This window comes from Melitaea cinxia, chromosome 24 (assembly GCF_905220565.1).
Source record: "Melitaea cinxia chromosome 24, ilMelCinx1.1, whole genome shotgun sequence".
Classification (NCBI taxonomy): domain Eukaryota; kingdom Metazoa; phylum Arthropoda; class Insecta; order Lepidoptera; family Nymphalidae; genus Melitaea; species Melitaea cinxia.
In genome coordinates this window covers 9939562-9966187 of record NC_059417.1, presented here as the reverse complement: position 1 = coordinate 9966187, position 26626 = coordinate 9939562, and the positions used below count along the sequence as shown (strand labels likewise).

Genomic DNA, 26626 nt, shown 5'->3' with positions numbered 1-26626 from the left:
CAGAGTATCTTTACACTATTAGGAGTTTAATTATTTTAGAATTCTGAAATACAAAAATTATTGAAACAGAAATTAAACCTTAGAACCTTAGTGAACCTTAAATATAAATTTAGCCTTACCTTACATTATAAACATAAATTCATATTCTTAGTTATTTACACACAAAAAATTAACACTGAGGTAATGCTTAAATATCAATTAAGGACAGTAAGGGTTTGTTTCATCTCTGGTAATCGCCACACGCATAAGTTATTGATAGATTTTACCGGTAGCTTTTAGTTATTTCGAATAACTAAAATTTTTATATTTAAAAAGCTGTAAATAGAAGTATCTGATGGATAGTGTTGAATATATAATATAATAGATAGCTCATCAATAACCAATGAAAAGAAAAAAAATAACGAATAAGTTATGTGAACTGATGAACCAATTAAAAGATCCTATGATATATAAACAAGTCTAGGTAAAGGTAACATTCAAATATAATACAGTGATTTTTTTTTTAAATCTTATTACACAACCTTTTTCGAAACTAACATATCTCATAATTCTTAAATTAAATTCTAAAGCAGACTATTCACATACATTATTGTAATATTTATTGCTAATCATTCTGAATTTATTATTTATTTACACAAAAAAAAGGAAATAGTTTGAATTATTCATCTTCCGCTTAGCATTATTATTTCCAGCTACAGTTCTGCCTTCCAAGTATCAAAATATTATACAAACAAAACTAAAAATTATAAATCACTTTTTTATGTTCTAACTCACTGATATTTAGTTTATAACTTTAGAATTAAACTCCCAACAAATAATCTATTCATAAGAAAATATTGACTCATCGCTGTCATTAACTTACACCTCTTAAGGGGCTACACTACCTCAGCTCGAATTCAGATTTCACCCGTACTAAAAACACATGAGAATTGAGAGCGCTTGGTTGTTTATCGCGCGAATTATATGTATTTTCGCCCCACAAACATTACCAATAGTTATTTTTAAAACAATGCAACATATAAAATGTTCTTCATACTTATTTCAATTACCATGCTTAATCTCAAATCCAAAGATAAAAGATTCCAAAGATAGTTTATGTCCTGAACTTTACCATACATAAATTTCAAACTTAAATATTCAGTAGTTTGGAAGATATTGATATCCTGCCGAGTGGAAAATAAGCAATTTGAGGTAGCATACATTCTTAACCTATTAAATGATAGTAACTTAGAATGTCTGACTGAATGGCTTACATCAGCTGGTTAATTTGGACATATGTTCTAATTTAATTATTTATTAAGCACCTATGGCTTAGTATAACAGTGTACAACTCTTTAAGACGGCCACAACATTCATTTTTGTTCTACAGCATTGATATGAATGTATTGATGTGTGATTACGGCAGTAAAGTAAGCATAGTAATTCTTTCATGGGACACCATAACTAGTAAGTCCGTTATGTAAAAATTGCAGTATAACTTAACTTTCATAAATCCACTTTAGCTCCGATATTACTGAGAGGTATCGCCTGCAACTCGGTACGGAGGCACAGAAACTCTCCGGCGACGCATGTGATCGCTGCACAGGCTATATTAAGCGCCCACCAGGAAAATGTAGTGGGGAAACTTCCGTTGTACACCCAGCAGAATAGTAAGTGTATACCATAGAAGGTGCAACTGAAATGAGAAACCAAAACAATATAAATAATAATTCATTGCTAACTATGTAAGTATGTGTAAAAGTAAAGAAAATTGTCTGGACTGTTTTTTACTGAGGTAGGGCACAGCAGGAATTCCCTGCCCAAAATATGGAGCAGCTCGACTGGGGTAGTACCTCGACCTCACAGAAGATCACAGCAAAATAATACTGTTTTCAAGCAGTATTGTGTTCCCGTTGGTGAGTAAGGTGACCAGAGCACCTGGGGGGATTGGGGATTGGGCCGGCAACGCGCTTGCGATGCTTCTGGTGTTGCAGGCGTCTATAAGCTACGGTAATCGCTTACCATCAGGTTAGCCGTACGCTTGTTTGCCGACCTAGTGACATAAAAAAAAAACTACAATTTTTTGGGATGGATGTGAGTCAATCATACTAGTTTGGCCATATCTGGATGAAATACATAGATAAGTTGAACTCTGAACTGACACAGCCTATGGTTAAAAGTATTAACTTTCTGCTAACAAAGTTCTATTATATGTATGTAGACTATTCTCAAAGCTACATCAATTAAGTCCAAAATATAATTCTTTACCTAAAATCCAAGCACAACTTGGTTCTCCCCACTAAAGTCCACAGTACTAAAGCTCCTATAATGGCGTTCAAAACAAATGCCAGGATTACTGATCTGCCTTCATTGTCTTTGACATGTATTTCCTGTAAGAAATATAAAATATTATAATAAAATATGAAACAACTTATACAAACTAGTCGGTTGACACACTGTGACCTCGCTGTATAATTCTAGGCTTAATGGTTTCATTATTACGCTGGGTTTAGGTGAATTATATACTTTTGGGTATATGATCTACTGTTCGGCAAAGGTCTCTTCTCCATGTAACAGAAGGATTTAACTGACTACACGCACCACTACATCAGGTATTTTAAATAATATTATAAAAGTATAAATTATGAACCAATGTTTCAAATTCTTACATGATACTGAAAGAGATGGTCCAAAGTTCTCGTCGAAGACGTCAGATCCTGCATCACAGCTATCAAGATACAAAGTGTGAGGTAAAGAACAAACTGCATTGCCACTATTTGTGAAATTATAAGACATGGGTCCCAATGCGTATAGCGGAAAGAGCCTGTTAATTTCTTTATTTTCGACATATTTTTCACTCAATATTACACTAGTTAAGTTCGCACATCCATTAAAAACGTTTAACGTGGTTCGTGTGGAGTGTTTTATCATCTGTTTTAAACAAATAAAGCAAGTGCAATCAGTATAAATCGTTTCGTTTCGCTATTTCGTTTTGTATTGCAAGATCACAGAAATCTCAGTTCAGTTCTTTGCTTAATGGCTTTTAGTTGTGTCAGTTTGACACATATCATTTCGCCAATGTCACGTGGGATGGAGAACACACGACGGAGATTGATATTATTTCGGTGGATTTGAGAATACAATTTAGTAAAATTTTGAAAATACACGAAAATAGTATGTATTTATTCACAATACTCTCAAAATGTACAAAAATATAAAAATATTTATAAGTATATAACATTGTACTAAATATATATATATATATATATACATTGTAATATTTACAATTTAATTTTATTATATTTAATATATTTACATAAAAACGAACACAGAGGACTAAACACAAACATTAATAAAGATTCAACATTTATAGGGCGGGGAACTTCAGGAGGGAGTACGTCATACAACGGATGAAGGAGTTTGGGGCAATTAAACAGGATATGGGATGGGGATCCTTCATCTAAACCGCATTCACAGAGTGAATGGTCCCGTACTCTAATTTTTGCGAGATGTCTGGGTGTGCACGCGTGACCTAAACGCAACCTGCAAATGGTCGAAGTGACCCAGCGATCGGCGTGTCTAAAACGGAAAAACCATGGTCGTCTAGGGATTTCTGGTTGCAGGCTCGCATAGTATTTACCTTTTACCATTTTGGATGATATCCAAGATGATGTCCACGAATTGGCCAACCGAGTATTCGCTGCAACACCAAGATCATAACAGAAATTTTTATAGTGAGCATGGGAGCCGATTTGGATGGCAGATTTGGCACATGAATCCGCAGTCTCGTTGCCGGGAATATCAGAGTGACTGGGAATCCAAACAAGAGTGATCTGCAATCCTTTCTGATGACATAAAAACAAAACTTCCCTGATCTTTAAAATAATGACAAATCTTTTTCTGCTACGAAACGGGTTTTCCTTAATTGCTAATAGGCAACTTAAGGAGTCAGTCAAAATTACGGTTTGTCTTAAATCATGGGAGTGGGCATATAAAATAGCTTCCAAAATAGCGACTGCTTCACCGGTGAAGACCGATGATTCAGGCGGGCACTTAAACTGTAAAATAATTTTGAATTTTGGGATCCAGCAGGCTGCGCCAACGCAGCTATCTGCAGACAGTTTAGACGCATCGGTATAAATAAGTAGATGATCGGACCAATTTTGATGAACTACATAATTAAAGAGAGACTTAGTGTTCGGGGAACCTTTGATAAGACCAAGGTTCGTAACAATGACAGGACGATATACAAGGGCTTTATAGGGAATAGAAAAAAGAGGATTTATAGGCAGTTGAATATATGGATTTGGAAGTTTAGTAAAGTACAGGAAGCTATTCAAAAGACATGATTCGGGTTTGTTGGGATTGTGAATTTGTGATAGTTCGCTTAAACGACTCCAAAGAGGATGTGAAGATAGCTGTAACATTTTGCTGACAAACCGATCACAAAGGAATTGTCTCCTTATTTGCAACGGAGGGTCAACGCATTCAACCTGCAGAGCATTCGTAGGTGTAGATTTCATAGCACCCAGAATGATTCTAAGGCATTTGTATTGTATTTTATTTAGTTTTTCTGAAGTTGATTTAATAATAGGGTCTAAAACGAATAAACCATAGTCCATATGGCTACGAACTATGGCATTGTAGAGGAGTTTTTGAGAATATGGGTGAGCTCCCCACCAAACGCCTGAAACTGCCCGAAGGGCATTGATACCTTTTTCACATTTTTTAAGAATATGCTCTGTATGAGAAAGTCCATTAAGTCGGTTATCGAGAATAACTCCCAGAAATTTAGCCTTATCTACGAGGTCAATGCGCTGACCTCCATAATGAAAATCGAAGACAGGGACGATTCTTTTTCTAGAGAAAGCAACTGCCTGGCTTTTGGTTATCGATAAAGATAAGCCATGGTCAGACAGCCACTGGCCTAGATAATGCAAAGCAGAGTTAACCCTAAATGTGATATCATCGACTGAATTTGATCGATAATATATGGCAATGTCATCAGCGTATTGTAAAATGTTGCAAAAATTGTTGACAGATAATTCGAGATCAGAGGTGTAGATACTATAAAGTAAAGGGCTAAGGACGGAGCCTTGAGGGAGACCTTTCCAGACAAGTCTGGGGGGAAGAGAGACGTTTTGGAATCTTACAGATATTGATCTGCAGAAAAGTAAATTACATATGAAATGTATCATCCTCGGTGGAATACCCAGCTGATGCAGTTTTTGCCTGAGTACCGCGAGAAGAACATTGTCATATGCAGAATTTATGTCTAGGAATACACCCACAAGGTACTCTCCTTTTGCAAAGGCTATTCGAATATCTGTGGTGAGAATGCTGAGACTATCCATTGTGCTCAGTCCCTTTCGAAAGCCAAATTGAGAGGGAGAGAGAATATTTCTACTTTCCATTACCCATTCCAAACGGTTCTTCAACAGATGCTCTGTAATTTTCGCTAAAGTAGATGAAAGGGCGATGGGTCTGTAGGAATTTGAATCTGACGGATTTTTGCCTGGTTTTAAAATTGGTAAAACTATTTGTGTTTTCCAAGAGTCTGGAAGAACGCCTGTTGTATAAAATCCATTAATTATGTTTAAAAATATAACCTGAGATTTATGATTTAAGTTTTTTATAAAAGAGTAGGGAATGCCATCTTCTCCAGGTGAGGAGTCTGTAAGCCCAGACAAAGCACACTGGAGCTCAGAGAAGGAAAATGGAGCATCCATTTCGTCTGAGATAGGTTTTGGAAGAGAAGGAAGAAAGTTGTTCTGGTGAGGAACAAAGGGAGGAGCAAGTTTGTCAGCAAAATTGTTAAGCCATTCTGATGGATCATTAGAAGAATTATTACTTGAAATGAGGGAACGACGAAATTTTTTAAGTTTTGCCCAAACTACTGAAGAAGGAGATCGCGGAGAAAGTGATTCACAAAAATCAACCCAGCAGCATTTTTTCTTTTTAGACACTAATCTTTTCAATTTAGCGTCTAACCGTTTATAATGTAAAAAATTAGAAGGGGACATAGACACAGAATACATAGACTCTGCCTCTGTTCTTTGTTTAGATACACGAGTGCATTCCTCATCCCACCAGGGAGTGGAAAGCACCTGTTTTTTGGGAAAATGTTTTTTAGGAAAATGAAAATCGGCGGCAGTTGTAAGAGCATTGACAAATGATTCGTAACAGAGAATGACATTTTCAACACCTATAAAACCTGGGATAGCGTCCAATATGTCATCAACAGAACTGGCAAAGTCAGACCAATTTACATTTTTGAGGGAATATTTTAATAGGGGATTAGGATTTGAGATAATAGAAGAAGTGGAACTTTGATTAAGAGATAAGACGATAGGAAAGTGGTCACTGCCAAAAGTGGAAGAAAGGATATTCCATGAAAGTTGTGAAGCAAGAGAGGGAGACGATAAGGACAAATCTACTGCAGACCCGGGGTTTTGCGAAGGGAAAACCCTACGAGTAGGGGAACCATCATTAAGGATGCAAAGATTGGCATCATCAACAATGTCCACCAATAAGTGAGCATATCTATCGCAGGAATGACAGCCCCATGCAGTGTGATGAGCGTTAAAGTCACCCATTATAAGGACAGGAGGAGGTAGTATAGAAAAGACAGAGTGAAGATCTGGAAAAAGGGAAGAAGAAGGATGAGGTATATATATAGAAAGGATAGAAATGTTTAAGGATCTCACAGCAACAGCACTAAAGTGCTGGCTGGGAGGGAGGGGGATTTGAGAAAATGGGATAAAATGGCGGATAAAAAGGGCACAACCTGCATATCCATCACTTCTGTCATCTCTCAAACAGGAGAAACCTGGGACCCGAAACCGAGAACCAGGAACTAACCACGTTTCAGAGATGGCAATAATGGACGGACTATGCTGATTGATGAGGGAAATGAGTTCATGTTTTTTAGGACGAATGCTCTGGCAGTTCCACTGAAGGAAGCTGGTCGGAAACATTATTAGCAAAATTAGCTAGTTTGGAAAGGTTTAGGGCAACGTTGGACGGTAGGGGAACATCACTGCATGAAACAACCATACTAAGGATGAGTTCAGTAAGCATTTCTAAAAGGTTTGAGGAGTTTCTAAAGGAAGGAGTGTTATTGTTTTCATTAATAGCGCAACCGTTAGGAGTGGTGGAAGGACAGCTGCCAATAATGGCTTGGTGGGCTTGTCTATCGTACCCTTTCCCAAGAGCGGAAGAGGGGCGAGCAGAACGGACTACGCTTTTGCGGTAGGAGGAGATGGAATTGTTTGAGGAAGGGCTGGCATTGTGGGGGTTTAGAGAAATATGTAAGGACGGGGAGGATACTTCTTTAGTTATCTCCGCGTAGGATCTACGAACAGGAGGAAATTTAGTGGATGCTTCGAAATATGAACTATTACTAGCGGCCATTTCTAATTTAATCGAGTGTTGTCGCGAATACTCAGGGCAACCTTTGTCTGTAGCGAAATGCGTTCCTGAGCAATGAACACAAGAAGCATTGTCCTTAGTGACATCACATGAATCTCCACCATGTTGCTGTGAACATTTGTAGCACCTCGGTTTCGATCTGCATTGATTTTTAACATGCCCGTAGCGGCAGCAACTGAGACACATGATAGTAGGAAGGTTGTAGGTTTCTACAGGAAGGGCAGTGTGATAGGAGAAGATTTTAGTGGGCAATATTTGTCCCCTAAAGGTCAAAACTATGGATTGGGTAGGAACCCAGGTGATGACTCCCTCATTGAGAACTTTGCGATTCATACGTCTCGCTTTCACAACTTCACCGCATCCAGCCGGAAGTTCTAATGAGTCGACGAATTCCTCCATCGACCAGTCCACGGGAACTCCTTTAACTAAACCCATTCGAGATATAATATTATATGTCGGGATAAAGGCATTATATTTGCAGTGGCTTAGAATGGGGTTATTTAAAAATGAATTAGCTGCATCAGCGGAATCAAATTGAACAGAGATTTTATTTCTGCCTAGATTTTTCACTCCGTCTTTTACGACGGAACTGATTTTATGTTTATGTAAAAATTGCCCAAACTGTATCGCACGGAGAGTAGTACCTGAGGAGGGCTCAGTTACTTCCCGCGACACCTGAACGATGAAGGGGCCTTTATCATCACCTGAGTATTTTTTAGGACCTTCAGAGAAAGATGGGTGTACGTAAATGGATTGGATGGACGGATTTGCAGTGGCCGGGTTGACAATTATTTTCTTAGATGCTATATCAGTTAAAATATGTTCATTCGGTCGTTTACGAGATTCGGAAGATGAATTAGATAAAGAGGGATCAGGGATATTGTTAAAAATCCCAGGATCGGGGGGATCAGGAGGTCGATCGACCTCCATATTGAATTAAAAAACTTATTTCTAAACTAAAATAAATTTAAGTTTACAAAAATAATAAATAACTAACTACAAACACTTACAACAACCAGTAATGAGAGTAGAATACAATGATTATAAAAAACAGACTATTTTTACAGTAAATTAACGAAAGAAATTAAAATAAAACACCAAAATCTCTCTAATACGTGTGTTAGCCAAAACCACCAGCGCGAAATTCCACAGAAATCTCGTTCTTCACTACATCGATCACACTGTCAGTGTCAAAATAAATACCAAATGACACGAATGACAAATAGGTAGTTTTATTGTCTATATTTTTCATTTTGGCAAAAGCTTAGAAGAATAACTTATCTAGAGTCTGCTGTATGACCACAATCAATAATTTGTATTGTTTAACGATAGTTTATGCAATTTAAGATTAGTACCTGGGTGACCGAGCCTAGCTCGGTATTTTTAGTAAATCGTGTTTTTTGGAATTCATATTTAAATTCGAATTACATATTTATAAAATATGAATAATATTTTTTTTTTAAAATAACGAGTGCAATTAAAAAAAAGGAAAAAAAAATAATTGATCAGGGACATTGGGATTTGAACCATGATCTCCTCGGTTAATCCCGACCGGCCGATTTCCTACCGAGCTATTACAACTTTAATGACAGTTGCGAAATTTACCTTCGTATTCTAACGATATTGTAGCTATTTTTTCATTCCCTAAAAACAGGGATAAAACGCCATTTTCTAAAAATGAATCCTAGTTAGATGGATTTATCTCCCCCGAAACCTCCTATATACTAAATTTTATGGAAATCGTTGGAGCCGTTTCCGAGATTCAGATTATATATATATATATACAAGAATTGCTCGTTTAATAGTATAAGATAAAAACAGGTAAGGGTTCAAAAATTTCAGGTCGTACGTATGTCAATGTACTGATTTTTTTTGTATCTCTCTATCTAAAAGGGTTCCTAAAATATTAATACATTCATTTATCTGTACAATTTTATTTTTGTGTTACCCACACATGAGGAAGAAGAAAGAAGAAGAAGAGATGGTCGCTTAGACCGAATATAAAATCATCATATCAAAAATTTCGATCTGGCGAGTACATCGTCCCATAGCTTAATTAGCTAAAACACCGACACGGTCAGTCGGAGATGCAGGTTCGATCCCGCTGGAGCGGTCGACTTTTGCCAAGTAGCTCGAAATTTGTCACCAATGTAATATACATATGTAAATTGCAGGTAGAAACATTATTTCTATATGTATAGGAGGGTATTTAGAACTTGCAATTTGAGTGTGAATAAACGGTCAACCATGTGCCAACGTGTGTTTCTTTTGTCCCGGTTAATTTATAGAATATGGTTAGATATTTCTCAGTCTCGTAGAAAGGAGAAGACTAAATAGTAAATAGTAGCAAATAAGACACATTTGCACAATAGTACCCCGATCTTCCAGAAGATCACAGCTAAATAATTCAGCTTTCAAGCAGTGTTGTGTTCCTATAGGTGAGTAAGGTGACTCTAGCTCCTGGGAGGTTTTGAGGATAGGGTCGGCAACGCGAAATTGATTTTCGATGCTTCTGATATTGCAGACGCCTATAAGCTACGGTAATCGCTTACTATCGGGATAGCCGTACGGTTGTGTGCCGACCTAGTTATATAAAAAAAGGATAACAAGACAATAGATAAGTACTTGGTTGATCGCAGGAGCCTTTCTTTACGCTTAATTACTTGCGTTTGCCGTGGAATCCATGCTATATTAAATTTGGTTTCGGAGCTATTTTCTCTTAATTGGTTAAAAATTAATGCAATTAAGGACCATCCCGTTCCTGTATTGATGTGTGATAATAGATAGGGGTTTATGTGTTATATATATTATTATTGCTACACGAATTTTGACAGGAGTTATTATTTAATGTAATAAAAACATCAAATCAAACCAGATTCATTGCGATAAAAATGGTGACAATTATTTGAATATTAAAAATATTCAAGCGCTTGAAAACAAAAAAGGATTTACTTTGTTCTTAGGGTTCCCTACATATAATATTAATATTAGAGAGCCTCTGTATCGATTGAGTAAAACAAGGGGTTTTGACAGCACGGAAATTGTATTTGTGATGTTTGCCGCTTGTTGACAATTTCTAAGAAAAAAAAACGAGTATTTTTTTCGAATTACCAAAAATATAACACAGAAATGTTGAACGAGTAATTTAGTCAATGTTTTAAGCACTCTGTAAAATAATACATTAGGACTAAAATATCTAAATAATATTGGACAAAGTCTCCAGAAATCGCTAATACCTTAAGCCCCCTTGCTCCGAGCTTGAATGATACCACCAATTCTTTGGGACTGATGAATAGATTAAGGATGAGGTTTAAAAGAGCTGCACCGCCTCGACCGCCTGAAGATGGATATGTCGAATTCGGCTAGTTTAGAACGGAGCGGCCAGGCGTCAAGAAAGTTGGCGCCTTCGCCGGAGTCTTCTGTCCCGTTGTACTCTCTCTACTCTCTAAAACAAGGGGTTTTAGTTTTAATAAATGATAGGTAATAGAACAATATATTTATAATACTATACATATATATAATAGAACAGCCCGCCTAAGGAAGTACTCGACCTCACAGAAGAACACAGCTAAAATATCTCGTGCAAAATGATTGAATGTATGTGAAAGTAAGGCTTTTTCATAATTTTTTATTTAAAAAAAAACTGTAGCTCAATAGTGTTAAAATTGGAAATGAACTCAATCTTTCTTATTCATTATCTAGGCACCAGGCATTTGACTGTGTACAGAGGGAGCATATGTTTTCTGTCCTCATAGAAATGGGTGTTCCTCCTCATCTCACTTTCTAGATACAGAATCTGTACCTTGATGAAAGCAGTTTCGTGAAATTGGAAAACCATTTATCGAGGACTTTCCATGACCCTGGCGTACGTCAAGGCTGTATTCTGTTACCGAAGCTATTCAATCTGTATGGTGAGTGAGAATAGTGCTGGGTCACTGTGATGAGGGCGTTACAATAGCTGGTCAGAAGATAATGAACCTAAGATATGCTGACGATACGACGAGTTCAAGCGAAGACGAGATGACAGTTCTACTGAATAAAATTGAAATTTAAGTGCCAAGCTCGGTTCTTAGTCATACAAAACTCAAGATTATGGTTGTAGATATAGCTCAATCTCTACTCCACTCGAATTCAATTAATACTTATGAAAAAGTCAACGAGATTGTCTATCTTGGGTCGTTAATTAATAATGTGAGTGGCTGCACTGAAGAAATTATCCGACATGCTGGAATGTCTAAAAGTGCAATGATCAACTTAATCAAGGTATGGGGGAATCGTGGTATTCATTCGTGGCAAAACCAAAGTCTGCCTGGTCCGAGCTCTTGTGTTCTCAATATTATCTATACTGTGCAATTATTTTTTTCTCTGATAAAAATAAAATAAAAATAAAATAATTCTTCTATAGCTGGAAACTTGGTGCCTCAAAAGTCACGATTACAGCAAGATCAATGCTTTTGAAATGTGGTGTTGGCGAAGACTACTCCGAATCCCTTGGGCTACCATGAGGACGAACGAGTCAATTTTACAAGAGCTCAACATCACCAAGCGGTTCAAACGATCTGCATGGAGCGGGCCCTTGCCTTCTTCGGACACATTATGCGATCTTCCAGGCATAGTCTCAAAGAGCTTATAATACTGGGTCAAGTCGAAGAGAAACGCGCCAAAGCAACGACCCGAGCAACTTGGTCTGATGTCATCAAGAATACAGTGTGAGGCAGCTTGTACCGTGCAAAACATGCTGCTTACGATCGCCTTCAATGAAGTGATATCATTCGTGGTCGCGATCCACATCATTGGAACGAACGAGAAAGAAGAAAAGATAATCTAGGCACCAAATTTAAAATATTTCGAATACCAATGTACTAGTAGTACCTGCTACAGTGGCTGGATTCAGAGCATTGGAGAGAGAGCTCCCTTAAAGGTATCTCTTTGCCTTGTACTTTACGTAGAACCCATCAACACTTTTTTTAATATGGAAAATTACAAATAGCTAACAATATTATTTTGATATGATATTACGTATAAAAGAGCTAACGCAAATTTGATGACTTAGTTATAAGACTAACTATAAATAGATACAACATGTGGTGGTTGAACGCGGTGATGATAAGGTCAGTGAATTCTTTAATTAGTGATCGTCTTTCACACGAAAAAGGTAATATATGAATTTGTTATTTTGTAATTGAATCATGAAAAAATACATTAACAAAACTTTTCTCATAATTAAAATGATGCTATATAATTTATATATAACTAATAAATATAATTTATTTTTTAACTGACTTCAACGTAATATTTATTCGTGTTACCTCATAACTTTTTATCGTGTCTACCGATTTTGATAGTTCTCTATTTAATCAAAAGCTTTTTTGTATTAAAAAAGTGCTCACCGTATGGTACTTTTTAAGACTTCTCTAATAATCCATATTTACTTGAGTAATTTTTCGTTTACCTACGTTGTATTAAGTACTTGTCGATGTGATTGATGTTGGGCTGTTTGCGTTTTCGAGTAAATACAATTATTCGTAGTTTAAAAAAAAAAACTATTAAATATGTATTTAAATTTTGTCTGTAAAATATAAAATAATTATGTTAAATCCAAATGTATGATGATTATAGGTGATGTACTAGAATTATGATTTTTTCTAAATTACTGGCTTTGATTTTCTGAATCATATGGCGATATTTTTAATTAATAAGCCATGTGTTGGGATATTTTTAGTAGAGCTAGCCAACTAATCCGTTAGTTTTTTAAAAGAGTTATAATAAGGAATACAAATTAACTTTAATATATTACTGCACAATGAAATATAAGATAGATAAATCTTTCTGTTTTTATTAGCTACATTTCATTTGACAAACATTGTCTTGTCTTGTGAACAGTCAAATACGTAAAGCTTAAATGATCGTTAAGTTTTCAGTAATTCTCTGCGCTAATTCCTTAATTTTTTAATTTTTAACCGACTTCCAAAAAAGGAGGAGGTTCTCAATTCGACTGTATTTTTTTTATGTATGTTACATCAGAACTTTTGACCGGGTGGACTGATTTCGACAATTTTTTTTGATCGAAAGGTGGTGTGTGTCAATTGGTCCCATTGAAATTTATTTGAGATCTAATAACCACTTTTCGAGTTATATCTAATAATGCGTTTTTACTTGACGCTTTTTTCGCCACATGACTTCTTACTGGATGTACCGATTTTGATAATTCTTTTTTTGTTGGAAAGGAGATATCCCTAGTTTTGTACCATAATAAGGAAACCAGGATGTGATGATGGGATCCCAGAGAAATCGAGGGAAACTCTCGAAAATCCGCATAACTTTTTACTGGGTGTACCGATTTTGATAATTTATAATTTAATCAAAAGCTGATGTTTATCATGTGGTCACATTTAAATTTTATTGAGATCTGATAACTACTTTTTGAGTAATCTTTGATAACGCGTAGTAACTTGACTATTTTTTCGTCGATCTACATTGTATTACTTGTCGATGTAATTGAAGTCGGTTTTTTTTTCGTTTGTCTGCAAACACAATTATTCATTTATCCTTCTACAAAGTATTCACGATTAAGCCTGTAATATCCCACTGCTGGACATAGACCTCTTAAGCTTAATCCACCACGCTGCTGCATTGCGGGTAGGCAGATATATTCCCTACTACGAGTAACGATCGCTATCAGGTGTACAGGATAACAACGGGGACCGACAGCTTAACGTGCTTTCCGAGGCACGGTGGGGAGACCCACAATCCACAAAGACCTACAAAGTATTTAAAAAAACTTAAAGAACAATATGAATAAAATTTGTAAAGTTGTTTCCAAATTATGTCGTAAATGGAAATAGAAAATAGATATTAATTTTTATACACGACACGTTGCTGTTTCGTTGGCGGTCACATTTGTATTGGCCATATAAATATTTTTCTGGGCATTTGTGTATGTGTATTGTGAGTTTCCGGACCCCCGACACAGGAGAAAAATCCTACTAAGGGCCGTTGAGTAGGAAGTGTTAATTTATTATTTATTTATTATACATATGAACAATAGTTAAATAAAAATAGTTCTTAATAAAAAAAGTTGGAATATCAATTTCAAAGTTTTGTAATAAATTTCCTCACATACCATGTGTTCAGATGAAGAAAGAGGTTTATGGCCAGCAGTGAACAATCAGTCGTCATAGTCTGAAAAATTAAAAACTTTAGAAAACCTAATCGCACTTTTCAGTTTTCTTTAATTTAATTAAAATTTTCATTGTTTGTTCTTAGTGTTAGGTCAAATATAATTTGCTTCAATAAATAGCAACATTGTTATTCATAAATCTTTTATCTATATAGACGAAAGACCCCCTGACCCTACGTCCGCCGGTTCCGACGAGTATGTGAAAAATCTCCCCTCCCGCAACACCACGCCTTCTCGGCGCCACGCCCTTAACGGCGCAAAATCTCCCGCGCTGCCCGCATGCCCCAACTATACGTAACTTGACGCTGTTATCAGTTATATTACGTAATTATAAATCAAATCATTCAATCTTAATATATATAAATCTCGTGTCACAATGTTTGTCCTCAATGGACTCCTAAACTAATTAACCGATTTTAATCAAATTTGCACACCGTATGCAGTTTGATTTAACTTGAAAGATAGGCTATATTTTATTTCGATATATACTCAAGTAAAAAAAAAATAAGGCGGTACGAAGTTCGCCAGGTCGGCTAGTATACTATATTTATTAAATTAATATGATAGACATAGTCTAGACACTTGCACTTTACTCACAAGATCGATTAATCTTGTGCGATCACAGGTTTATACTAGTGAATTTGAAAGAAAAACACACTGTGTTTTTCCTTTACCAAAAATAGCAAATATTTTATGAAAGATGTTAATAGTGTTTTTATTAGTTAGATATAAAATTAGATTTCCATGTTGTAATTACATTAAAACACGTTGTGCGCTAAATGACAAAACAAATTAGCTTAATTCTAAACCAGTCCACCTTTAAGATTAATATTATGTACTTCGATACTAATATTGTAATAGTAAGGATTTAAATTTGTTTCTTTGAAATGGATAATTGTATTGGGCTCGGTTTTCCGCATTTAGACGCAAAGGTGGTCCATTATGCGTCAAATGCGTTGAAATGGATACACTTAAAACTAATGGACAGATTAAAAAAAAAAACACACCAGAAGTTATTGCCAAGTAATATAAGGTAATTATATTTTAACGCGAGTAAACTAAATAACTATAATAAAATAATAATTGTGTTTGCAGGCAAACGAAGATAAACCGACTTCAATTTTATCGACAAGTAATACAACGTAGGTAGACGAAAAAATAGTCAAGTAAATACGCATTATCAAAGATTACTCCAAAAGTTGTAATCAGATCTCGATGAAATTTATATGTGACCACATGATAAACATCGGCTTTCAAATAAATTAAAATTAAGATTTTCGAGAGTTTGCCTCGATTTCTCTGGAATCCCATCATCAGATCCTGGTTTTCTTATCATGGTACCAAACTAGGGATATCTCCTTTCCAACAAAAAAAGAATTATCAAAATCGGTTCATAAATGACGGAGTTATCCCCGAACATACATTCATACATACATATATACATACATACATACATACACACACACACACACATATATATATATACGGTCGAATTGAGTAACCTTCTCCTTTTTTTTTTGAAGTCGGTTAAAAATAGTCTATCTAATCCACGCGAAGCTGCAGACGAAATACTTGTGAAATGCCTTAAATTTAGGGAACGGGTTGAAAATCATAGCTATGAATATTATATTTAATTGAAGTTTACTCCTTAAGAATCGATTTTCCTATAAGGCCATCGTTATGAAAAAAATTTAAGGAGTAAATCTACTGAACGAATGACCTCGTTACGTTTTTTAACGCCATCTATCGGATATCGGAGATCGCGTTACGATGCTTTCTAATAACTCCATCTATCTGAACCCAATAGGGTTCCTATTGGAATCCGCCATCTATTGATGGCGTTATATGATTCGTTTGTTTACCATTTAAAATGGTATTAATCTTTTTCTTGGACTAGTAAGCCTTTTTGTGCCTATTGTACAGTCGATCTGAAGGAGTAAACTCCAGTCGTTCGTCAGAGCTGACACACACAATTTTTTAAAATTAAAATAATAAATGATAGCTACTTATTAGGACAATTAATATTGTTGAATTACTCAAGTACCATCTTTTTCATTGTGGCTATGTTAATTTACCATTTGTTCTGTACGATTTTACTACAATTGTTTATTATATTATAGTATTATAAATTCACTTTTTATTTTATTTTATTTGGGAAACTTACAGCTAACATTAACAATAATATAAATCATAACAACAGAAGGCCATTGTCAAGTTTCCACGTGTAGCAATAAATTAACAATAGTGTTGTGTTGGACAAGTAGGAAATTAAAATATTAAACAGTATTCATAAAATTGTTGATAAAGAAAAGAAAAAAAAAATGTGAGCAAACAAAGTTCTGTGTTTGTAGGTTGTATTGTTCGGTTAATTTTAAACTTTTAGTTAACAAAGCTTTGACAGAAAAAGCGTTTATTTAGTAATTGCTTTAATTTAGCAGAAGTAGTGTGATATAAATCAATATCACACTCGCTGGAAATCAAGTTGAAAGACCTACAAGCACGAACAGTAAATGAATTCTTTCTATAATTTGTGGATGCAAATGGTACGTGTAAAAGCATATGTTTGTTCCCGCGTGTATAATATGGTACATTTAATCCAACCTTTGCCAAGAGCTCAGGACTATCCGATAACCCATTCGACAATTTAGAAAGGTAAATTATATCACTCATTTGCCTGCGCTGATACAGAGGAAGGATATGATGCCGCTGGCATCTTGATTCATAACTAGTGTCGAATATTTGACATTTAAATTGCAGATGGCGAAGAAAGCGTTTTTGGATACTTTCAATGCGATTAATGTATGTAGCGTACATGGGATTCCAAACTTCGGACGCGTATTCGAGGTGGCTGCGCACAAATACACAATACAATATTTTTAATGTTTTTATATTCTTAAATTCACTTTTAGATGATGTATCAAGATGTAACTACACATTTACACAAGATTTTAAGTTAAACCTCCGTTATCTGTCTTCGTTATTCTGATTATTTTGCATAACACCACACTAAACATGCAGCGAGACAGACGGACAGAGCGGCTTATAAAAAGAAATTAAAAATAACTACTATAATTTGTTTTATTTATTTTATTTTATTTTTATTTTTTGTTATATACCTATATTTATGTAAATTAATAGAAATCCTATTTTAAACACCTCCCTGAACCTGAATTGGAAAAATTTCACCACACAGTTGTACCTTGCCCGAGACGGGCGCGCCGGTAGTAAATAAATAATAAAAGCCAATAGAGCACAAATTTTTTGACTTGAAATAAAAGTAAATAAAACGGATGTCTCGCGTTGGCATAATTTCGAATCCGAATTTCAGCATTATTTCGAATATGAAGTCTCCGAATTTTAAATTAAACATATTTTCTTCCTTGATTCAAATTTAAAATGAGATCATATGCTTAGGTGTACTTCCGGTTCCATCTGCCTAACTCCCAATTCCATGGAAGTTTTAATATACTTAAATAAAGACTGTATGTAATTTTGGGCTACACTAATACTGAAAACAACGATTTTCATATTTGGAATTTTATAGTATTTCCTAAAGAATCGTGAATAACTTTATTCAATTTTCTAGCTTATCGTATGATCAGCTAGTTCAATTTAAACTTATTTATTGCTGTTTTTTTCTTCTAGCGTGAGTGTGGATGCGGTCCTGGGTGGACGGGAGTTCCCTCCTGGATTCACATTTGGAGCAGCAACAGCCTCTTATCAGGTCGAAGGTGCTTGGAATGTGAGCGGTGAGTCTGAATGTTCTGTCATAATGTAGTATGAGCTGAATAGTTATCCCAAGCCTTAGGCGACAAGTTCTTCTAACATAGTAGATGCTAATTTTCTGATGTTAATCATCATTATGTTTCATTGAACTCACATTTTACTCTTTCCTGTTACATAACATTTAAAATAAAATTAGATATTGTAAACAGGAAAATAATTACAGTTGATTGTGAAGCGTTTAATTATTTAAGTATGTTTGGTTGATTTTTCCTACTTAATTAACTGAACGATTTTAATTAATTTTGATATGGTTTAATGTTGGACCCTAAGTTCTTTTTATTCGTAAATATAGTCTAAATTGAAAATACGAAAAGAATAGGCTGCTCAAATACTTGTTCAACTGAAACGAGAGGAGAGTTTGAAACTAAACAGAATGAAGAACAATAATGATTAATGCTCTGCTGAAGTGAATTACTATAAGCGACAGCCGCCTTCTTGTCACATCAGAGGAGAATTTGCTTTGATCCCATGCCCGTGTATTAAGTACTAAGAAAATTTAATATTTTTTTACAGATAAATCTCCAAGTATTTGGGATACTTTTGTACACACCTACCCAGAAAAGATCGTTGAAAATGCAACGGGAGACGTAACCTGCGATAGTTACAATAATTATAAGAAGGATATTGAACTTGCAAATGAAATGGGCTTACATTTCTATAGGTAGAGTTTATTTGTTACATTTAACGAATATGTTATAGTGTTGATCGTACTAATCTTATTGTAATAAATGGTAACTTATTTATATAACTACTTATTAAACAATATTATTGTCGCCTTCCTTGAAGAAATATATTTTCATGACTTTAAAATTTTTCATGTGGTATAGTTTTGATGAACGTTTTTTGCACTCAGAATTAGTAACAATTCAGCCTGTATCTTCCCACTGCTGGGCATAGGTCTCTATTTCCCTGTAGGAAAAGGAGTAGTCCAGATTAGTTAGGCGCTTGATAAAAGTTTTAATTAAAAAAATCAGCGTTACTATGTTACAGCGTTACCTACTCGACCGACATTTGGCGATGTTAGATATTATTATCGTCACACAGATGTGTTATCATTGTGACATGTTAAATGATTTTGCTATATAACATGCACTTCGTTTCCAGAATTTCAATTTCATGGCCTCGGTTGTTGCCAACTGGTTTCCCAGACAAAATCAGTGAAGATGGAAAAAGGTTCTACAATAACGTCATCAACGCGCTTCTTGAGAAGGGAATTCAACCAGTAGTCACGCTTTATCATTGGGACTTGCCGCAATCGTTACAAGATTTGGGTATTTTTTTAAATCATGTTTCTTAATTCCAATCCCAGTCAATCTATTTTTTGATTAAATCCTTATCAATTATTGGTTGCTCTTGGAGATATTTTTTCCTTTGGTACCTTATAGGCAACGTTTTTAAAATATAAATATGGTGTAGTAATGGAATTAAATTTTTGATGCTAATTATTAGTAAATATTGTTCGGTCATAATTATGCTATATTTTGAAAATCTTTTTGCAATCGTAAGCAAACGTCACGAGGTAGTGCTCTACTATCGCCTTATCAGGTGATTTTTTGAACTAAAATTGTCTCTATTTATTTTCTATCGCACTTGTAGAACGATATTTACACATAAATGTGATGAAAAAACACTAGTTTCAACACTTTCGACATCTTTAAAAGACATTTTGCTTTTGAAATAAATTTAAAAAAATATTTAAAAAAATATTCCGTGTGTCTGGAAACTGGCTTGGTCACGATAACTGTCGAAAAACTTAACTGATCAAATCGATTTTTTTTATATACACTTGAGTATGGTCCAAAACTAAGTCCTTTTGAAGATCACGTTATAATTCAATGCAGTTTAATTATAATTATAAAATCCACTTTTTTTATTTTTCAGGTGGCTGGACGAATCCTCTTATAGCTGATTGGTTTGCCAATTACGCTCGTGTTGTTTTTTCTCTCTTTGGAGATAGTGTGAAAACCTGGATAACTCTGAACGAACCTGTAACCTTTTGTGAAGTATCTTACAACAATGGTCTTCATGCTCCAGGACACATTAGTCCTGGATTTGGCAACTACCTTTGTAACAAAAACGCTATCCTCGCTCACGCTAAGGCTTGGAGAATTTACGACAAGGAGTTCAGGACAAAATATAATGGTTATGTTCTGATTTTAAAGAAGCCATTAAATTTAATAATAATTATATTCAAAAATAATAACAATAATTATCTTGTAATATATATACACACACGGTCGTCTGTTCCTATGGTGAGCAACTTAATGCTTGTGTTGTAGGTAACAGCAAACTTTTTTCATAAATATAAATACAAATATAATACCAAGACTCAGGCAGCAGAACGACGACAGAAAGCAGCCACTACAAACTGCGCCAATGGAGAAGTCAAATAGTAATCTGAGCATCTTTGTTTTCCAATTTATTAAATGTCAAATGCACATAGAAATGTACATAGAAAAACTTTAAACAAAAAAAAATATCCAAAAATTTTTGAAACAATAAAAATATCAATAAAAAAATTTTGACCAGAGAGATTAAAATTTTATTTTAAATTTTTTATTTACAGGAAAAGTATCCATCTGCAATCATCTTATCTGGCTTGAACCTCACACTGAAAGCGACGTAGAAGCAGTAGCAAAGGCAAGACAACTCATGGTAGGTATTTGAATAATTCTTTTGAGCTCAACTCGATACCTGAAATTCAGGAGAAAAGCATATTTTGGCTTACCAGTAAAGAAGCCGAAAGTGAAATATCATTGCATTCAATTAAGTTAATAATAAGTAAAGTTAAGTTCATAATATTTAATAGCTAATCTTGAACTATAATTAGTACACTCAAACTTCTCAATATACATAATATAATAACTTGGGCTTATTCTTCACTCTTCTGAAGAACAATGACGAGGGCTTAAATATTAGATAAAGAATTATACTTAGCTTTTGATTTTAATTTTCCAGGTGGGAATGTATTCTCATCCAATATTCTCCAGCGAAGGTGGTTGGCCACCAGTAATCGAGAGGATCGTAGCAGAGAAGAGCAAGAAAGAAGGCCTACCCTATTCAAGACTGCCGCCTTTTACTCAAGAAGAAATCAATTTAGTTAAAGGTTTGGATTAGTATAATGTGTAGTCATTTTTTATACTAAGATGAAAGAAACACTTATTAGGTGATTTTAAAAAAATGAGGTATTTTAAGTTTTTTACCGGACTTCTTTTACAGGGACTTACGACTTTATGGGTTTCAACTACTACAGCTCAAGGACTGTGAAGGAGGCGAAAGAAGGTGAACAAATTGGGCACTGGCCCTATTATGGTGCACCAGATATAGATGTACATCTTAGTTCGAGACCTGAATGGAAGAAGACAGATGCTTGGTGGTTCTATGTACGTAGACCCATTTGATTATTTCTAGTCCAAAATATCAAAATATGATATTAGATTAATCAGTCCTAAGCCCGATCTCAGCACTTATGTTTCGCATGTTCCTTTGCGCGTTTATTGTCTCCCTTTAAAAAAAAATTAACAATGAAAAATTGAGTATTTTTGCATCTATTTATTATATTATGATTGTAATAATTTATTGTATTAGCAACGACTTTAAATATAAATAATAATAGAAATAGACTAATGTGTACGTGTGAAAATGAAAAGGAAGATCTTATATTATACATATTGGACAATTTGAAAGGGAAATTGATCCACATTAAATTTTACTACGTTCCATCCGTTCCGTTAAATAAGCTCGTTAAAAAAAATAAACTATATATATCTGGTAAAAATATTCTAGAAAATGTTTATTGTGAAAATTATTATAAATATAATCTTAATTTGTGGAACTTAATTGCAGCTAAATCCTAAAGGCATCCGCCAACAGCTAGCATGGATAAAGAGAGAGTACGGAGACATTGAAATTTTGATCACTGAGAATGGTTTCGCCAGCGCTAACCATGGAATTGATGACCAGGATCGAGTCCAATATTTTAAGGATCATTTGGAACAGGTAATACACTAGCGTATACCTATAACATATTAAAAATATTTGTATCTGGGGCTCATACTACCTAGTTACATGAGTGGTTTGTGATTTCCGAAGATTTACTTTGAGCAGTATTTTCTAAGTAATTTGGAAACCTACTCCTCCCCGCCATTTGTGTTTACTCACTCAACTAATCACTCAAAAGCCACTAGTAGATAAAATGGATTACATTGTTTGGGCACAAAAAACATGCAAAAGGGTATACCTAAATACACCTATATTTGTAATAATTTTATAGATCAAATTGATCTATATAAATTGCATTCGGTCCGGATGTGGAGGGACGGGCAATCTTGAATACAAGGTCTCCTAGTACAGTCGCCAGTCTCTCACACAGATTTTGCTTTGTTATTGTTGAAATTTGTATTTTGTGTCTATTTTGTGTGAGAGAAAATAAAATAAATATTAATTATTATTTATTATTATTACCTACAAATCCACTGATGCTGCAAACGTCCAATAATATCCAGCGATACTGTATACTCTGTCTAGTGTGTCTAAGAAAACGCAACAATATAAGAGCTTATAATTATAAGTCTTACCACTACTCTTTACTGCTATCAAACATATCCGTATTAAGTAAATTTCTAATATTAAGTAGAACGAGGAGAAGATTTTAAGAGTGTATGCTACCTCAAATTGCTTATTTTCCACTCGGCAGGATGTCCATATCTTCCAAACTACTGAATATTTAAGTTTGAAATTTATGTATGGTATCTAAAGTTCAGGACATAAACTATCTTTCATATGTTTCGAAAACACGATTCCATAAAATTTTCTCGATACAAAAAAATCGCAAAGTTACCTCTATTTTTGTATCAAAACCTTAATATCTCAGTAAATATAGAAGTTATGGACTTGAGATTAAGCATGGTAATTGAAATAAGTATGAAGAACATTTTATATGTTGCGCTTTTTAAAAAATAACTATTGATAATGTTTGTGGGGAGAAAATAGGTACATATAATTCGCGCGATGAACAACCATGCGCTCTCAATTCTCATGTGTATTTAGTACGGGTGAAATCTGAATTCGAGCTGAGGTAGTGTAGCCCCTTAAGGTTTTATTTCGAAATTTCAAAAATGTTCCAGATTCTTCTCGCTATTAAGGAAGACGGAGTCAAAATAACTGGTTACACAGCTTGGTCGTTACTAGATAACTTCGAGTGGGGTGATGGTTATAGGTATATATTTTAAATAAAAAAATTAATAAATATATTATATAATTTGTAATAAATTGTAAGGTTGAATGTGTGTCTGTCTTTAGAGTTATGTAACAGCAGTAGTGACTTAACTAAAGGATAAACTATTTTGTTGAAGTCACATCATGTCTATACAGAATAAGTAAATTGTAACCGACGAGTCAAGTACAGCCATTGTGTTAGCGTAACTGATAAGAAAAACAAAGATTATTATACCCTGCTGAAAATTCCAATTTTGAATCCAGATACAAATTGGAATCCAGATAGCCTAGATAAAAACAGCTAAAAATTGTATAAAATTTTGGAATCCCTGTTTCAAACACAATAGTTTACAATAACATCCTGTGCAAATCATCCCTTTTTTATTCGGAATTTATATATTTTTTTTCCGATATGGTTTTAAAAAGAGAGAGATTATTAATATACATAATATAATTCTAAATTGTGAGGTTCTATTTTCTCTAAAGACAAATAGGTGATAAAAACAAAAGCGAAATAATAGCTTTTTCAATTAATTTCAGTGTAAAATTTGGATTGTATCAAGTGGACTTCGAAGATCCAGAACGAAAGCGCACGCCTCGAGCATCCGCGCGCTACTACGCTAGCGTTATCAAGAGTCACTCATTAGATGTTGATGATAAAATTACTGATGAACTGTAAATTACGTTTTTTAAGAAGCATATAATTAGAAATATAGTATTTCTTCTTTATGATTGAACAAATTATTTAAAGAAAAAAAAAACAAAAAATATGAATATTTTCTAAATTGTTTGTACATTTTAATAACTTTTACGAATGTTGCTATCCAAGAGATGTAAATAATCGTACGTAAAAACTATAACGCTATTATCTAGACACAATAATGGTATAAATCAGAAGTTTCAATATTATCTGTGATCAAGTAATAATATGTTATGTATATAAAAATGTTGTACCTCTATTCATATATTGCGCCTGCTACAAAATTATAGCAATTGTGTTTTCATACAAATTGCTCTTTCAATACCAGCAAATTATCGGTGGTGTGGTCAATAATTAACTGTAGAGTAATGAAACTAAAAAATTTACTGTAAAGTTAAAGTTTTGTGTAAGCTAATTCTATAAAAGTTAGTTTGTTTTATGTTTTATTTATTTCAATAAAATAATATTCATAACTTCAAAACAAAAACATGCAAATCAATGGTTTGCACGTGTGTTAATATAAATTAAATTTAATAAAATATACTATTGTTTAATTTATTCACGCATTCATAATAAATGTATATTATTTAATTTATTCACACGCTTATGTCACAATTTGTATGCTTACACCGTTACAATACATCTCCTCTGCCTCTAGGTTGACCTGAAGAGATCGCTATTCAGCGATAAGGCTTTGTACCTTATACTTTGTTAAAATCAATCTGATATATATTATTTCTGCTTGGGTGTACAATAAAGTGTATTGTTATGTTGTGTTGTTACAATAAACATTGTAAAATATTTTTTTTTACACGCCTTTAATTTTTATTAATTATTTCATTAAAATTTATTATTTCGATTTCCAAACTGAAATTGGATTTTCAGTTGGTACAATAGATTTACAAACAAGTACATATCTTTTTACGAAAACCAAATTCAACAACTGACTGCAAAATCACTACATAGTATAAACACAAAGTCGCTTTCTCTGTCCCTATATCCCTATGTCCCTATGTATGCTTAAATCTTTAAAACTACGCAACGGATTTCATGCGTTTTTTTTAATAAATAGAGTGATCGAAGAGGAAGGTTTATATGTATAATAACATCCATTAAATAGTGAAGAAATACTGTTATTTTTGAGGTTTCTAATGTGATGTCGTAAATAATTACATTTTTTCCGCTTACATTGCAAACGCAGGCTGAACCCTACGAGATTTATCAAAATAATGTACTAAGTATTGTACACATTGAAAAGGTCTACAGAAAACTTCGCTATGGTATATGTCTATCTCTTATGGATATCCCACAATAACATTTTTTTGTCATTTACTTTTTACGACAAATAATGGCTAATTTTCGAAGCGATTTTAATCAATACAGCATTAATCCTTATCTAATTAAATACCCTAAATACGTTGTTGATTTAATATAGATCTATAAGGTCCTGTACAGCATATAATTTAAATGAATATTTTCGAAGATATTACAGATTTAAAAATTGCGGGACGTAGCGTTTGCGGCGGTTTCGGCCGGTCGGGTCAGCGCGAGCGTGCCTATAAGTATAGTATAATAAGTAAAAATGTAGTCTATGAATTTACATATTCCAAAGAAGAAATTTTCATGATTTAGGAAAAGAAGAATTGTTTCACTCTAAAGTTAACGCGTACGGGCCACGGGCAGTAATGAATAAATCAAAACCACTGGATCGATTTTAATCATTTTTTCAGTGAATGACATATATTTTATATCCGTGCGAAGCCGGAGCGGGCTGCTAGTATATAATAAATAAACAAACGCTTCACACATAAAACAAACGCCCGTACCACAAACATCTATACGGCTAATACAAACGTTTGTCATGTGCGGGAATCGAACCTGCTACCTCTAGCCCAACATACAGTGCTGTGACCTCTGCAACTAACGCGTCTTCAACTATAGGTAATAATAATAATAATAATAAATTTATTTGTGAAAACACACTGCATCAGGTTCAAATGATACATAAAGAAAACACATTGTACATAATTTACAACAAGGGCAAGGAAATACAAAGAGGATGCAAACGTAAAACAAAACAAAAAAAGAAATACAATATAAACTTATCGATTAAAAGTATTTAACTAAGATATTATTTATATAAGTTCGCAGCATGCCTCACAAAAAGTTGAAGAAACAAAAATCTAAAGATGTGTTCATTTTAGTGTTTAATTTTTTACCATAATTTAAAAATCATAAAGCTTTTGTGATTGACATGTCAAATTTGATTTCTCCCAATTTATTTTCTTCAAAAAGTGTGTGTGTGTACATAAGCACGCACGTAAGAAGTTATA

The 26626-nt window shown here is 34.1% G+C and overlaps 2 protein-coding genes across 2 annotated transcripts; one reads left to right on the top strand and one right to left on the bottom strand.

Moving 5' to 3' along the window:
* Positions 1-1278: 1278 nt before the first annotated feature.
* On the bottom strand, positions 1279-8618 carry LOC123665559 (protein SYS1 homolog). The gene is made up of 4 exons (XM_045599846.1): positions 8561-8618; positions 2649-2994; positions 2248-2369; positions 1279-1675 (listed from the first exon to the last, which is right to left on the bottom strand). The coding sequence occupies exons 2-4, from the start codon at positions 2826-2828 to the stop codon at positions 1486-1488; spliced, it is 492 nt and encodes a 163-aa protein (XP_045455802.1). The 5' UTR covers positions 2829-2994; positions 8561-8618; the 3' UTR covers positions 1279-1485.
* A 2884-nt stretch (positions 8619-11502) lies between these two features.
* LOC123665399 (myrosinase 1-like) lies at positions 11503-24343 on the top strand. Its single transcript, XM_045599711.1, has 12 exons — positions 11503-11673; positions 11887-12119; positions 18236-18339; positions 18890-19037; positions 19481-19647; positions 20258-20518; positions 20943-21031; positions 21335-21482; positions 21596-21759; positions 22223-22375; positions 23503-23594; positions 24134-24343. The coding sequence occupies exons 1-12, from the start codon at positions 11503-11505 to the stop codon at positions 24270-24272; spliced, it is 1869 nt and encodes a 622-aa protein (XP_045455667.1). The 3' UTR covers positions 24273-24343.
* Positions 24344-26626: the final 2283 nt, after the last annotated feature.